This window comes from Lytechinus variegatus, chromosome 16 (genome assembly GCF_018143015.1).
Source record: "Lytechinus variegatus isolate NC3 chromosome 16, Lvar_3.0, whole genome shotgun sequence".
In the NCBI taxonomy this organism is placed as follows: domain Eukaryota; kingdom Metazoa; phylum Echinodermata; class Echinoidea; order Temnopleuroida; family Toxopneustidae; genus Lytechinus; species Lytechinus variegatus.
This window is the reverse complement of record NC_054755.1, coordinates 14,079,397-14,096,965: the sequence shown is the minus strand read 5'-3', so window position 1 is coordinate 14,096,965 and position 17,569 is coordinate 14,079,397. Positions and strand designations below refer to the sequence as shown.

At 36.0% G+C, this 17,569-nt stretch overlaps 1 protein-coding gene across 2 annotated transcripts in view; it reads right to left on the bottom strand.

Moving 5' to 3' along the window:
• LOC121429445 (trafficking protein particle complex subunit 14-like) overlaps positions 1-17,569 on the bottom strand; it is an 80,302-nt gene that overhangs the window by 50,291 nt on the left and 12,442 nt on the right. The window contains exons 2-4 of one of the 2 annotated variants that reach the window (XM_041626447.1): positions 14,435-14,672; positions 6,458-6,544; positions 1,315-1,417 (exon numbers count right to left, since the gene is read on the bottom strand). In XM_041626447.1, the coding sequence (XP_041482381.1) occupies positions 1,315-1,417; positions 6,458-6,544; positions 14,435-14,672 (428 nt within the window). The remainder of the gene's footprint in view (positions 1-1,314; positions 1,418-6,457; positions 6,545-14,434; positions 14,673-17,569) is intronic. The other variant, XM_041626448.1, reaches the window with a different exon arrangement.

The window sequence follows — 17,569 nt, the reverse complement described above, 5'->3', positions numbered from 1 at the left end:
CAGGTCTCCCAAGTCCATCCACCATCCAAGTTTGGTTGAAAAGTGACCTATGGTTGCGGAGTTAGGTGTCATAAGAGTCTTGCATGTAAACTTTAACATTGACCTGACAATGACTTTTACCCTTACCATGTCACCTCCAAATGCAGCATGACATGCACGTCCCCCAAGTCCATCTACCATCCAAGTTTGGTTGAAAAGTGACTTACATGTACAGTTGCGGAGTTAGGTGTCATAAGAGTCTTGCATGTAAACTTTAACGTTGACCTGAAAATGACCTTCGACCTTACCATGCGACCTCCAACTGCAGCATAACATGCACGTCCCCCAAGTCCATCTACCATCCAAGTTTGGTTGAAAAGTGACTTACATGTAGTTGCGGAGTTAGGTGTCATAAGAGTCTTGCATGTAAACTTTAACGTTGACCGGAAAATGACCTTTGACCTTTCCATGTGATTTCCCACTGCAGCATAACATGCAGGTTCCCCAAGTCCATCTACCATCCAAGCTTGGTTGAAAAGCGACTCATGGTTGTGGAGTTATGTCATTAGGTTTGTGACGGACGACAGACAGCATTTAGATGTTGTTTGAAGGTTTGCATGGTGGCATGTACAATTGCTGATGTGGTTTACGGTACACCATGTGGAGTGTTATAGAAGCAGTGGATAGAAGAAGAGAGGAAGTGGATAGGCGAGAAAGTGGAGATTTGAGAATAGAGTATTCTTTCTTGAGAATAGTCCTGAAAAGGACTGTAAACCAGAAGGAATGTTGAGTGAGAACAGCTTGAGTAGTAGAGCTGATGAGGAGATGCTGAAGACGGACAGTCAACCTGTCCGAAACGTCGAGTCTCTCTACTACTCATCATCTCTACTCGCCGACGCAAGCCAGCATCTCCTCATCAGCTCTACTACTCAAGCTGTTCTCACTCAACATTCCTTCTGGTTTACAGTCCTTTTCAGGACTATTCTCAAGAAAGAATACTCTATTCTCAAATCTCCACTTTCTCGCCTATCCACTTCCTCTCTTCTTCTATCCACTGCTTCTATAACACTCCACATGGTGTACCGTAAACCACATCAGCAAAAGACAGCATTTAGATCCCTAAGTCTCGCCTTCACCTCTGGTGGGCGAGACAAGAAGTAGCAAATGAAATACCTGAAAATACAAATGTTATTATCATTTCCACATCGAAGCCCTTTCATAACATACCTTTTGATTAGAAAGCAAACCCTGTTAAACCAAGACCAAAAATATAAACTACTGACCATAAATTGTTACTCTGTTAGAGCAAACAGTAATTTTATCATTAGGTCTTACCTTGTTAAGGCTGTTGAAGCACTTGCAGATTCCATGTTTATATTCTTATTTACATAGACTTGAATATTTTGAATGACCAATTCCTCTGGATAACTATTGCACACTGTTCATAAAGAAAGTTTAACAAGAAAATAAATTATTTGTCAGTTTGTCATGTTTTCTACAAAATGAAGCACTGACATCCCGTAAACATTAAACTAGACCACTGTAATTGGTAGTCAAGCAGAGCAAAGATAGTATACTGTAAGACCTAGTTTTTTGGTGAAAAAAATGTGCGACTTTTGATCTTATTTCAACAAGGGAATCAAAATATGAAGAAGGAAAGGAAATACAGCAGAAAAATTGAAATGGAAAGACAAAAAAGGATGAAAGAGGAAATTAGAGGTATTCTTTTCTTGAAAGTGAGTGAAGTCCTGAAAAGGACTGTAAACCAGATGAGATGAGCTAAACAAGGCTTGAGTAGGGATGGATTGAGTAACAGCAGGATAAAACTAAGAGAGGTTACTCAACGTTTCAGGCAAGTTGACTGTCCATCTTCAGGAGTGAAGGAGCTAAACGAGCGCAAGTTACTTATTACGAGAATACAGACGGAGGAATCGGTGGCACCGTGACTTTGTGGAGTTGTGTGGACATGAGTGTTGACATCGGAGAAATTGGTGGCAGGCCGGGCCGGCAGGGTTTTTGGTGGTTGATTTCGAGAAGTTGTGTGGGCATGAGTGCACGGCAATACTCCACAAAGTCACAGCGCCAGCACTAATCACCCGCCCGCGATCCGGCCTGCCACCGATTTGTCCGATTGTCCGCATTCTCGCCATAAGTATCCCGCTCGTTAAGAATCCTTCACTCCTGAAGACGGACAGTCAACCTGCCTGAAACGTAACCTCTCTCTAATCCATCCCTAAATAGCTGTAAATGCCTTAAAAATGGGCATATTCACATTTTAAGGCATTTACAGCTATTTTTAGATCGATGTCAAGGTCAAAATATACACATATTACTTTATGTATTATTTGCAGCTTAAAATTGAACAGGAAAGGAACATGATTTGCAATTATCAGCTAAAATGTCATAATTAGTATTAAAATGAGACAAAAGTGAAAGTTGGTGTAAACAATCTATAATGGGATATTGGCTGATTATTGATTTTTTGTATAAATTTCAGCTGTATTTTCAAGGTCATTGTCATGTAAGAACAATTAAGGAATACTATATCTTCCAAGTACTCATTATGGACTACCAATACTGAAACTATCCATATGTTCAGGCATTCAGTCTGTGAGAAAATCAATTTTGAAATGTGTTGTAAAGCTCACTTGTTGTGAAGATGCTAATATTAGGGCATTTACAGCTATTTTTAGATCAATGTCAAGGTCAAAAGATAAAGATATGACTTGATACATTATTTGGAGCCTAAAATAGAACCAGAAAGGAGCATGATTTGCAATTATCAGCTTAAAGTCACCATTAGTAAATTGCAATGACACACAAGTGAAAGTGGGTGTAAACACATTTTAACACCCTATCATTACGGAAAATTTACCCGATTTATTGTTTTTCATGACTTTCAGCTGTGTTTTTCAAGGTCATTGCAAATATGTGATGCATATCCTTTTAGTAACGGTACTAATAACAGACTACCATTACAGACAATACCAGTGATTGCTCCCTTTTCATTTTAGATTTATCCCAATTTGAAATGTGCTGAAAACTTGTATGTGTCGTTTTACATCGATTTTGGGGTGTTTATGACCATTTTCGAATGCGTAAACCAGCTATTAAACATTTCGGTCACAAAAAAAGTATCCCATAGAAATATAGGTAAATGTCTATCAGTATACAGGAAATGGGGTTGCACCTGGATAGGACGAGGGGTGATTCATGACCTTGAACTTGGCAACTTTTAGAAAAAAATCCAACTTTGAGGGCGCCCTTCAAGAAATCAACACACATGGTAGGGCCAATTTTTTGTAGGTCTGTTGAGCAAGTCATAGTCATGGGTAATTGAATTTGGACGTTATGAGCCTCCAAACATGCACCCCAAAGCATTGACTTGGACGCTTAACACCATTTTTGGCGACCTTGTGCGCAATAACGGCTGGTCAGATTCACGTCAAATTATATTGTGTGTGTTAAGACTATAAAGTTCTTCCAATTTACAGAAAATCAAAACACTGCATCATCAAACTTGGCTCCAGCAGTCAATAAAAAAACAGCTAATTTTATTTAAACTTTGTTTGGCCAGATATTGGTTGCTAAGGGAGGCCGCAACTTAGCAACCGTTTGACCTTGGGGCAAAATATTTCAGTTTTTTCCATCAGACACTTGGGGGAACATTTGGTGCGAGTTTAAAGAAAATCGAAGGGGGTCGGGTGACAAATTGTCTAAAAATTGATTGATTTGACGTGGATTGACCCACAAAGAAAGTTTGAGAAAAATCAGACAAATAATGAGAAAGTTACGAGCATTTGAATATTGCAATCACTAACGCTATGGAGATCCTCCCTTTGGCAATGCGACATGAATGTGTGATGTCACATGTAACAATTTTCCCTTTGATGGACTATAAAATAACCTCAAAACGTCTCTTTCTGCTTTTTCTTGTGGTGATCCAAACTCTTTATCCATGATGTAGTCTTTAAAAATCTGTATTACATGCCCTCCTATAGAGAGATAAATGGTTTATTAATAACAAGTGGAATGCCTCTGGCCGTCTCACCTGCATCACGCTGTTCAATATAGCAGCAGTGCTGACTTTGAATACTACTCTAACTCGCACAAGATGTTCAGTGATACATGGTTACTCTTATGTCCACTTTTTATGAACTAGACCAATAAACTTACAGAGATATGATGGTTATTCAACAAAAAACCCCAACATGGCCAAAGTTCATTGACCTTACATGACCTTTGACCTTGATCATGTGACCTGAAACTCGAACAGGATGTTCAGTGATACTTGATTACTCTTATGTACAAGTTTCATGAATCAGATCCATAAACTTTCAAAGTTATGATGGTAATTCAACAGATACACCCAATTCGGCCAAAGTTCATTGACCTTTGACCTTGGCCACGTGACCTGAAATGCGCACAGGATGTTCAGTGATACTTGATTACTCTAATGTCCAAGTTTAATGAACTAGATCAATAAACTTTCAAAGTTATGATGGTAATTCAACAGATACCCCCGATTTGGCCAAAGTTCATTGACCCTAAATGACCTTTGACCTTAATCATGAGACCTCAAACTTGCACAAAATTTTCAGTGATGCTTGAGTACTATTATGTCCCAGTTTCATGAATCAGATCCATAAACATCAAAGTTATGAGGGGAAATCAACAGATATCCCCAATTTGGCCAAAGTTCATTGACCCTAAATGACCTTTGACCTTGGTCATGTGACATGAACCTCATGTAGGATGTTCAGTGATACTTGATTAACCTTATGTCCAAGTTTCATGAACTAGGTCCATATATTTTCTAAGTTATGATGACATTTCAAAAACTTAACCTCTGGTTAAGATTTCGATGTTGATTCCTCCAACATGGTCTAAGTTTATTGACCCTAAATGACCTTTGACCTTGGTCATGTGACATGAAACTCTACTAGGATGTTCAGTAATACTTGATTAACCTTATGGCCAAGTTTTATTAACCAGGTCCATATACTTTCTAAGTTATGACGTCATTTCAAAACTTTAACCTCAGGTTAAGATTTGATGTTGACGCCGCCGCCGCCGCCGTCGGAAAAGCGGCGCCTATAGTCTCACTTTGCTTCGCAGGTGAGACAAAAATCAAGACATCATCGCGGCTAAGTCCGAATTGCGATGTATTCACAAGGTAATAAAGACACAAAAATATTCAAACAATAACAAAGATAGTTACAAAATAAAAAATACAGATTAAGTATGGTTTTGAAACTACTTGTGTGGTGGAATTCTAGAAAGAAAAGAGTGAGATGGGGAGGAGGAGAGGCAGATAGAGAGAGGGGGGGGGGGGTGGAAAGGGATAGAAAGAGAGGGCGGGGGTTAAGGGAAGGAGTGGAGCAGAAAGTCAGAAGAAAAGAATGTACAAACATTATGAAAGAGGTAAAAACATGAAGTTGTAAGGCTGCAAAATTTTACGTTAGAATATACAAAGTAAGAAGAATTTGAAAGTAAAATATTATCCTTAACATATATTGGTATAGTGGTCCAGACTATCATTTGCCGGTATATATTTCTTGTAAATTAAGAATACGTGCCATACAGAAAAGCAGTAGTTTTTACAATTCAAAGAAAGAGAGGAAGAGAGATGGATAAAGAGAGAGGGAGAAATATGGATAAAGAGAGAGGGAGAAATATGGATAGAGAAAGACAAACAACAGGAAGAGAGGAGTTGCAAGGAAGGCAAAGGAATACAACACAGAGATCATACCAGTTCATCAGTTAGTAAGTACATTGTAATAAAAGTGTCAAAAAGTTATGGATTTATATTCGCACATGTATATATGCCCAAGAAAGATTACCTATCAAAATTTGTGTAATACAATAATACCTAATTTTCAAAGATCACATGATCTACTGATAGCTGTGATAAAAGAGGCAATTTAAGTGAAATATATACAAAATGGGGAAAGTTGTTCACAAGTAACATCACACATCTTTGTCGCACTGCCAATTTGAGGATCTCCATAGCATTGGTGATCGCAATATTCAAATGCTCATTTGTCAGATTTTTCTCAAAACTTTTGTTGATCCGTTTCTTTGATTTTTCTGTTTTCACACAAGCTACCTTGTTCCAAAGGTTTCATTCTCCTGTAAGTATGACTTAGTGACACACTTGAATGCCTAATTATAAAAGGCATGACTGCATTGGTAAGATCTTGCCAAGAGGACGCGCCCTTCTGTGTATTAATCAATAAGATTGCATGTTGCATTTCATATCTGCATCGGCATTTTCTGTGCGACTATACATGTAAGTCATCCTAAATCTATGGTGCATGTGAAACACTCCCATGTTCACATGGCAGGATATGTTCTTTTGTTTAATATCTACAATGTATCTCGCCATGACAACATATGACTCTTTAAAGATGACTTGGCAAGAAAATGGATGTCACCATCTGGTCAAGCTTCCATTCATCTCATGTTATGGACTCACCTTTAGTTACTAAGTAATGTTTTCCAGAGACACTGAAATGTTGACAATTAACCTGAGGTGGTGGAAGCACTGTAAAATCTGCAGATACTGTAGCAATGAGATGGAGGGGGGGAATATTATGTGTCTTCAATAATAGTCCAGGGTCAAGGATAGTATTGGGTTATGGTACTGAAAAGCATATTACAGTCTTTCCACCTCATACATGTAGGGGAAGGCGGGGTAAGGTGAGCATATTAGGGGCAAGTTGAGCCACCACCCCCAGGCTAATAATGAATGAGTCGGATATTCTGGTGGTGTCATGTATTGATGACCCATTGCATAACCCTAACCCCATCACTTTGTTTTCAACTTTGAAACAAAAAGTACTTTTTAGAGGGAAAATACAAATTTCAGCCAAAAAAGTAAAAAAAGGTGTGAAATAGATAAGTGCTTTTTACCCACACACGTCTTTAAATATATTATAGAAATAAGAACAATATTGTTAGTCCAGGTATGGATTCTCATTCTTGTCATAGTCTTTTACATGAGGAATGCATAAGAAATGTGTGGATGTGAAAATATCAATAAGTTCGGACTGGGGTAATTTAAGCCAAATCAACATGGGGCAAGTTGAGCCATGGTAATTCTTATGGTGATGTATAATAACAAATTTAAAAATGTAAAAAGCCATTGATATGCAGGCAGAAAGGAGCAAATTCACATGACAATTCTCTTACTTTTAGAAGATGTTAGTATTTATAGAGAATTAGCAAGTGAAAAGCGCATACATTGGTAATTCCGAAGCTTCGTTATTCCGAAGGTTCGGATATTCCGAAGGTTTGTTATTCCGAAAGTTCGTATTTCCGAAGGTTCGTTAGTCCGAAAACGAAATGAGGTCCGTAATTCCGAAGGTTCGTTAGTCCGAAAACAAAGTGAGGTTCGTAATTCCGAAGGTTCGTTAATCCGAAAACGAAATGAGGTTCGTAATTCCGAAGGTTCTTTAGTCCGAAAACGTAAAGATTAATTAACCTTATTTCGTTTTCGGATTATCGAACCTTCGGAATACAAACCTTCAGAATAACGCCACAAATGTTCGGATTAACGGACCCTTTTACGTTTTTGGATAAACGAACATCGAGGTATGGGCAATTTACCTGATTCGGAATTACGAACCTTCGGAATAAAGAACCTTCGGAATTACGAAGTGTAACCAGTGTAAAGACTTTAAATGAAAAATTGACATCCTGGTTCTTCCTGCATACATTTTGTACATAGTTTTTGTGGCTCAACTTACCCCACAAGGTGACACAACTTACCCCACAGATGGGGCAAGTTGAGCCATTTGACATCGTTTTTTTCAAAGGTCACAACGACTTTCAGTGTGGGGGTAGAAAGTTATACATAGGTGAAAAATATTTCCCAAGAATCAAATTTAAAGGCAAGGTACTTATTTCTACAATATTACTAGTCATATCAATTCTAACATGCAAAATGCAAAAAGTGTCACAACTTACTCCGCCTTCCCCTACCTATCTGATCCCATATGTAGAGCACTCATATTTCAGCCACTGCTCACAAAACATCTACCCAACTCTAAGAATAAAATTTCACTTGATATATTTTAGATAAATTCAAAATTCTGTTACTAGTATCACAATTCTGCTTGCTAGCATTGGTCTGCAATACTCATTCTTATTTTTTATATAAAAGAGAAATTCCAGTAGTTGCAGTAAACACTGATTTCATGAAATAGTCTGTAAAACAAGGCTTAATTGTCAGTATATCATTGAGGATCTAGATCTGGTACAGTTACATTAACTGAACTTTGTGAAATCTTGAAATCTACGCTGAAAAATGTTCACACCGAAGATCCCCAAAACAGATAAGCACACGTGGGACAATGTATAATTATTGCTTAGGGCGTCGGGCCCGACGCCCTACCCGATTCCTGTGCTTATTTGCTGATTTCTCAGCAATTACACAATTTCTTCCAGAATTCTTTGGCACATGGGTTTTATTTATACAAACAGACACTTTGGTGGTCATTTCATTGGATTCTGTACGAACTCATTTTGATATCGTTACCAAAACTAGCATTTACCTTTAAACTATGTTTTATATTTTTTGGTCTTTGTGTATTCCTCTAGAATAATAATAGTACTATAGCTGTTCAAGAGAGTTTTATTCTTCCGAATTGCCAAATGTCTGCAAATTCAACATCATGCAAAATATTAACACATTAAGGTACTAGTGCCTATGTCCCGAACAGCAAATCTTAACTACAGTTGGCAGCAAAATTATTCAACCCCCCCCCTCACATTTTCGACATTTTGGTGAACTGAGTGATATTGCAACTGCCTATTGTTACTAAATCATTGAAGTAATCAAAAGATAGTAAATTACAATTGAATACCAAAGAAAAAACTTAGACTTAATTCCTAGTCTATTCTAAATTGCAACTTTCACATAAAAAGCAGGTAGCAAAATTGTTCAACCCCCTATAGATATACAAGTATGAATGCATTAATACTGACAAATGACAAGCCATGTGCTCATGTTTATATCAGAGGTAAATTCAATACAGTAAAGGAGCTGTAGATGGACTTGGCTACAGGGGGCAGTGATGTTTCTGAGGACACAGTACACCACACACTTCATGCTGAACGCCTGAGGGCAAGATCCCCTAGACGCACACCACTTCTGAAGCCACATCACAAGAAACGCCATCTCCAGTTTGCTAGAACCAACCTGACAAAGTCACAGAAATTCTGGGACAATGTTTTCTAGACTGATGAAACCAAGCTGGAGCTCTTTGGTCCTATGGATCAAAGATACGTGTGGCGCAGGAAGAAGGAAGTGTACAAAGAGAAGAACACTCTGCCTACTGTGAAGCACGGGGGAGGGTCTGTGGTGTTGGGGGGTCCTTTGCTTCTACTGGCACTGGAAATCTCCATTGTATTGAAGGCATCATGGATTCTGTCAGGTACCAGGGTATTCTAGCAAAGAATGTCAACCCGTCTGTAAAGAAGTTGAAGCTTGGATGTCATTGGACATTCCAGCAGCACAACGACTCCAAGCACAGCTCCAAATCTACAAAGGCTTGGCTGGAGAAGAAAGGATGGAAGGTTCTTGAGTGGCCATCACAGTCTCCAGACCTTAACCCGATCGAGAATTTGTGGTGGGATCTGAAGAAAGCTGACCTTGATACCACTGCCCAAGGGGAATGGGCCGAAAATCCACATGTAAGGAACATTGTGAGAAGCGTGTGAGATGCTATTCATCTTGTCTGCAGGAGGTAGACAAGTACTAAAAACACACTCATCTGGGTTGAATGATGTTACAACTTGTTTGTTGTGCATATAAAGATTCCAGTTTTAGGGGGAGGATAAGTAAAATCGGCATTCACCTGAGAATATATGCACTGGCTTTTCAATGGTCTTATTTGTGCATTCCTTTCTTGTGTGTAAATAGGGGGTTGAATAATTTTGCAACATGCTTTTTGTGCGAAAATTGCAAGTTTGGATGAACTATGAAGTAAAATTTTATTTTTTTCTTTGGTATTCTTTAGTAATTAACTGTCTGCTAACTATTTTAATGGTTTAGTAACAATCTGCAGAACTTTGCAATATCACTCAGTTCACCAGAATGTCGAAAATGTGAGGGGGGGTTGAATAATTTTGCTGCCAACTGTATTAACCCTTTCCATCAATCCCATCAGTGCTGCATGAACTTTGCATTTCACCCTAAAACAATCCAGTTTATTTATCCTTTACCATATTGTATTGTATGAAATTAGGCATTATTTACAAAAAAGTTTGTGAAATTCCCTACAGCTGTGAATCATTTCCCTTTATAGAAATTTTGAAGTGAAAAGTTATGGCGAGTTGTTTTGCAGTGAAAGTTATAGCATGTTGAATTGAGCAAGTCAATTTTGTATACTGCTCCTGATGCCTCCTGGAAAATAATTCAGCACAGGGGGTTCATGCTGTGTGTTGGTTTACCCACAATATTCATCTCTATCTACAAAATAGGTTGAAAAATTCAGTTTTTTATAGTAATTCAAAAAGTTAGCTAGAATTTCTCTTTTTTTGTCAAACAAAATCAGAGTCTAAATTATTTCCTAGCATATTATAATCAATAGTCATTCACTTTAACAATACTGTACTAATGTATTTCCCCAGGGCAGATCATTTTTCACAGATTTTCTACAGGTGGCTACAGTGTAATTTCAGGAATCATGGAATCGACTTGAAATATATATTAAAATGTCACCTACTTTGCAAAGTTTTAAACACAATAAATGAATTCTGTTATCTGCAGACATTCTTTATATTCCAAAGAAAATATACAGCATGTCCCACAAGAAACAAAACCGTGATTTATTGATGATTCATCATAACTTAATCACAAATACAATTTAGACAAATGACCTACAATTGTAAAGCTTAGAATCTCCTCTCGTCTGACGATTATTCCATATTCACGCATGAGTGAGCGAAAACAATTTGAAGAGGGGATACCAAAAAGTCATTTGGTGGGTTGTATCTGGGTTTCAAAGGAAAACTGCATTTTTGAAAAGTTCAATATCTGCTCTTTAATTTGATACCTCAATAACATAAAATGGTCAAGAAATAATAAAGTTCTGGTTATTTGAAATAAGGCTTAAAAACTAGGAATCAAATTATCAAAGGACAAGTCCACCCCAACAAAAACTTGATTTGAATAAAGAGAAAAATTCAACAAGCATAACACTGAAAATTTCATCAAAATCGGATGTAAAATAAGAAAGTTATGACATTTCAAAATTTTGTTTCATTCCACAAAAACAGTTATATGAACGAGCCAGCTACATCCAAATGAGAGTTGATGATGTCATTCACTCACTATTTCTTTTGTTTTTATTGTTTGAAATATGAAATATTTTTATTTTCTCGTCATTGTAATGTGAAATGAAGTTTCATTCCTCCCTGAACACATGGAATTCCATTATTTTAACATTTTGTGCTTCAGGCAAGGAGGTCCTAATCGTCAAATTCGTAAAAATTGAAATATTGTATAATTCAAACGATAAAAAACTAAAGAAATAGTGAGTGACATCATCAACTCTCTCATTTGGATGTAACTGGCTCGTTCATATAACTATTTTGTTAAAAATAAGCGAAATTTTGAAAAGTCATTACTTTCTTATTTTACATCCGATTTTGATGAAATCTTCAGCATTGTGCTTATCTGATTTTTCTCTTTTGATTCAAATCAACATTTTTCTGAGGTGGACTTGACCTTTAAGAATCTTGAATTGTAAAGCTCGAGGTCTCGTATCTATAGTAGTATGTAGATCCAGTTTTAAGAGTTCTCTTACTTCTTCTTGTTGAAACCCATAGGTGTCTTTTAAATGTGTAAATATATTTGAAATTGGTTATTTTCCTTCATAAAAAATGTGTAAAAATATACTTTGGTACACCTGTTACTTCTCTAGTGATGCCATCAATAGTTAAAGTTGGAATCAATGAAATGTTGTCGACAATGGGATGAAAGTTTTGAGATAGAAAAAATAATTTCCATTTTGATGGCATAAACTTGTAACAGTCGAGAAGCAGAAAGTATTCAACAAATGTTAAGCCTTTATTTTTGGCATTTTTCCATCTTAATGGTCTGCCATACTCATCCAACATATGTGACACCTTAACAAAACCTTTGTTTTTTATCTCTGGCTTATTAAAAGATTTTCCATTTTGTAATATACATCTGTTATTCCATAGTATTTGGTCACATATTTTGATGTTTTTTGAAATACTGTGCTCCAACTAATCATGACATCATGATCTTTATACCATTCAGGAATTGTCAGGTTTAAAATATTAAGATCATAATTACAATGGAATATAAAGTCACCACCTACATTTTGAAGCAGTGTCAACAGAATAATCTTCCATCCCTTTGAATTGGATATAAAAACTCTTTGTATCCACTTGACTTTTTGCACTTGTAAAAGAGATTTTAAGCATATCATTTTGAGCCCCCCATCTTCATACTGCTTAATAAGTATCTCCCTTTTGATCCTGTCAGGGCCATTCCAAATGAACCCCAAAACTAACTTCTTAACTTCTTTTCTATAATAATCTGGGATTTTTGACAAACTTGCAAGGTAAAGTAATTGCGAAAAGGTAAAGGTTTTGACAAATTTTATTTTGCTTATGAAGGATAAATGACAAGCTTTCCATAAATTCAACTGTACTCTAATTTTATCAAGTGTTCTTTGCAATTGTAAAGAAAAAACATCGGGTGAATAAGCTATATCTACTCCAAAAATTGTCAAAGACTTCTCAAACTTAATATTCTCTAGTGAATGTTGATTATCTTTACAGGCTCCTATCCACATTGCCTTTGTTTTGAAAATATTGATAGAGTGATGATTCCTTTCGGAAATTCTGAAGTGTATTCAAAAGATGTCTAAATGAAATATTGCCTGATAGGAAAACCGTCATGTCGTCCACGTACATCGACAATTTTAATTCTAAATTGTCTGATATTTTCAAACCATGTACCGGTATTGTCTTGTTTTCACGAATATTTATAGCAAATGTCTCTATAGCTGAAACAAATAAATAAGGACTCAATGGGTCTCCCTGCCTAACACCTCTTTCAACGGGAAAATCACCCGATGACAGACCCCGATTCATTACCGCGCTTTCTAAATTGGTATATAAAACTTTAATAAAATTACAAAATCTTTCTCCAAAATTAAATGATCGGAGGACGTTCAACTTGAATGATCAGAGGACGTCCTGGGGTTCTTGGATATAAGATGGTACGAGGTGAACGATGGCAAGCACCTTCATATAGCTATGTTGCTTTTATTCATCTACTTTTGGGTTTTACGGATTTTTGTAAAATATATCTTTAAAATTTTTTTAAAATGTCAATTATCCATTGGGGCTATAAAGATACAATGTACTCTGCATACACGTACTGCACTACATACATGTACATGTAAATAAAACATATGAATAGACACCAAAACCAGAGAAAAAGACCATCAAATGAAAGTTGTGGCCCAAAATGTGATTCTAGGAGGTATTGGTGGCCATTTTGGATTTTGGCTCGGTACACTTTTTCTTGGACTTGAGACAAAAAATATTGTTATTTCATGTTGAGATAAGGTAAAAGGAACACGAAAAAACTGTTGGCACAGTAAAACCAAAAAAACTGTGGGCACAGTAAAACCAAAAATCGCCCATTTATGGCCCACTCCTAATACAAGCATGGTTTTGAGGGAACATAACTTTTTACTTATAACTTGAGCATTTTTTGTAATTAAGGTATCATATAAAAGAGCCGAAACTGAACTTTTTAGGCATGTGATTTTCTTTTTGAAATTCAGATACCCCCGCCAAATGAGTTTTTGGTATCCTTTCTTCAAATAGTTTTTGCTCACTCATGCGTGAATGAGGAATAATCTAAGTAATATCAGATGAAAGAGGAGATTCCAAGCTTTACATTGGTAGGTCATCTGTCTCTAGTATTTTTGATTAGGTTACGATAAATCAACGTTTCGTGTTTTGTGGGATGCACTGTATACTATGTATATATATTTTATTTTTAGACATGAACCTTGTCAATGTATCAATTTTTGCTGGTCTTGTGAGTCCGGAAAAAAGATTGCGATTGATTTCTACTATCTAAGCCATAGTGAAAAGTCCATTTGATATTATTCCATTGTCTGAGGAACAAATATGAAAAGGGCAGTTACCCTTGTAAAGGTTTTATCAGTTTTATTTGCAACCCAATTTCTATAAACCCAACACTGCTTTAACAGATCAAACTGTGGCACAATTTGGGTCCATTTCTTGCTGAAGGAAATTACACAATGGCTGGGGTTCGAACCCACAACCCTGTTTCACAGTCCGAAGACTAATCCACTGGGCTTCAACTGACAACTTACCCAAAACCCTCTAGAATTTAAGGCACTTTACATTTAGTTATCATTATAGCTCGTACCATTGTGAATGACATTTTGTTCCTCTTCAGCATGAATGACCTCCTCCATTGGACATTGTAGCAGCATGTCTATTCTATCATCCTCCCTCTTACCACAGCTTGCTCTGGCTTCTGATATGTCCACATTGACCGTTGCTATGTGAGTGTCCGAAGGCCCAGTCCCCTCAGGCAAGGAGCCAAGAGATACACTCATAGGAAGAACTAGTGTCCGCTCCTTTAAACAAGGAACAACCTCAACCTGGTATATAGAGAAAACAACTATCATTATAGGTAATGGTCTTTGCTAAGTTCTGGAAACTATTTGGAGAAAAAAGAATGAATTAGACATTTCTATTTCAACCTATTTCAAGATTGAATGTTGATGTGCATGACCTGAAGAGAAATAGAGTACCAAAGTGTTATCAATCTTTTTGCATATCAGTGTTTTGATAACACATTTTGGTAGAGCATGATATAAGCCCCACAACCCAAATTTGGTGGAAATCGATCAATGGGGCCCAAGATATTACCTCATGAATACATAATTAGCCCCAGTAAATTCAATGTATTATTGGCCTGGGGTGGTATTCTGAAAACGTTCTTATTTGTTCTTATCTCAATGAGATAAGAAGATGCTAAAATCATTGCAAATTGGTATTCTGAAATCTTCTTAACGTGTTCTTATCTCTGTAAGGACTGCCACCTTCTTATCTTTAACACGCTTTATATTGGCAGTTTAACAAATAGAAGCATTCCTTATTTGTGAAGAGAATATCATGGGCGCTGCGCGTACACTGTTTCTGGCGCATTGCGCGAAATAGGCATTTTATACGCAATGACTGATTATTTCGAGACACGTGCACAAAATAAAGAAAGAAAGTAAAGAAAAAAGGTAAAGAAAGCAGTTACAAATAAGAATGAAACAGGAAGGAAGAAAGCAAGTAGGTAAGTAAGAAGACAGAAAAGGGTCAGAATGAAGCAGAAATCTAAAAAATAAAAGGATCAAAGTAGAAAACAATGAAAGAAAGAAAAGGTAAACGAAAGAAAGCAAGCAAAAGGAACTTAAAGAAAATTTAAAAAATTAAAAGAAACAAGGCAAAAGCAATTTTGTGTCTCGCCCACTTTCGATGAAATATCATGATTTGTGAGGGCATGCAAGAGGATTATATCAAAACTTCATTGTGAAATGACTGGGATGGAATAACACTTGTCATAATTGCCTTGCACGTAAACTTTAATGTTGACCTGAAAATGACCTTTGACCTAACCATGTGACCTCCGACTGTAGCATAACAGGGAGTTAGGAGTCATAAGAGAGTCTTGCATGTAAACTTTAACGTTGACTTGTATGTAAACTTTAACGTTGACCTGAAAATGACCTTTGACCTTAACATGTGACCTCCGACTGCAGCATAACACGCAGGTCCCCCAAGTCCATCTACCATCCAAATTTGGTTGAAAAGTGACTCACGGTTGTGGAGTTATGTGTCATAAGGTTTGTGACGGACGGACGAACGACACTTGGATCCCTAAGTCTCGCCTTCACCTCTGGTGGTCGAGTCAACAAAAAGGAAAGAATACAAGAAAACGGAGGAATAAATAGAATGATAATCAATGATAAAAAGAGGAATAAAAAATTGAAGGAAAAATAAAGGAAAAGGAAAGAAACTTAAAGGAAAAAAAAACGAAAAAGGACAAATTGAAAAGATTAAAAAGGATAAAATGAAGGAATAAAGAACAAAAAAAGGTTAGAAAAAACAAATGAAAGAAAGTAAAAAGGAAGGAATAAAAATATGTAGAAAGTGAAGGAAGAGAGAAAAGGGGAAAATGAAACAAAGAAATAAAGAGAGGTAGGGAAAGAAAGAGATAAGAGAGAGAAGATAAAAGATGAAAGGAAAATCAAAGCAAAATTGAAAACTATATAAAGATAAAAAGAAAGATAAATTCAAAGAAGGAAAGAAAAGAAGGAGAAAATAAAAAGACAGGAAAATGAAGAATGAATGAAAAACGAAGAAAGATTAATGGAAAGAATAAAGAAATAGATTTTTAGAAATTAATAGAAAAAAGAGTAAATAAAGATCGAACGAAATGAGAATGAGCAAAAAAATAAATTAGAATAAAGAAGAAAGTAGGCCGAAAGAAGGCACACATTTAGTGTCATAAAACAGAAATAAAAAAAATGAAAGAAAGAGCAAATGAATGAGCGATAACAGAAAAAAAAGAACCCAAAAATAAAATGAAAGAAATTATAAGAGAAAGAAAACAGGAAAAAAGAATGAGGGGAAAAAATAGAAAATTAAGGGAAAGAGGAAAGAAAGAAAAAAGGAACAAATAAAATTCAATAATAAAAAAAATATAAAGAGGAAAGAATGAATGAAAGATAGAAAAAGAATGAATTAATAAAAAGATTACAAAAAAAATAAAGTCAAGGATGAAAGAAAAGAAAAACAGAAAGAGAAAAAAAAACTTAGTAAAGAAACTGAAGGAAAAAATCGAAAAGGGAAAATAAAAAAGGAAGGACCCCTCGGTAGACCATGATTGATGCTGCTGTGTAGGCCCATCCTCCCGTTTTTTCATTTATCAATTCACATGTATCATTTTATATATAGTGTTATTAGTTTTTAACGGAAATAAATTCAATTTTAAAAAGAAAAAGAAAGAATAGATAAAATAACGCAAAAGAAAAATAAGGAAGAAGTTAAAAGATTCAAAAGAATAAAACAAAATGAAGAATGAAAGAAAGGAAAAAGACAAACAGAAAGAAAGGAAGAAAAAGCTAAAATAAATAAATGAAATAAAGACAGAACGAAAGGAAGAAAGAAAGAAAGAAAGAAAGAAAGAAAGAAAAAAGAAAAAAAGAAAAAAAGAAAAAAAAGAAAGAAAAAAGGGATAGAGAAAAGAGACAGGCAAAATAAAGGGTGAATGAAAGAAAGGGTGGGAGGAATACTTGTTACTACAAGTGGCCATCGATTTTTAGCAAGAAAGAAGGCGGACCTCGTAAGATGTGATCTTAAATATTATTATAAATATCGTAAAGAGATAAGAAAGAAAAAAGATAAGAACGTTTTCAGAATACCACTTATCTTCATTTTGTTCTTATCTTTTAGTGCGCTTTTGTATCATATGCACGAATTATAAATTTACGCGCTCAGCATT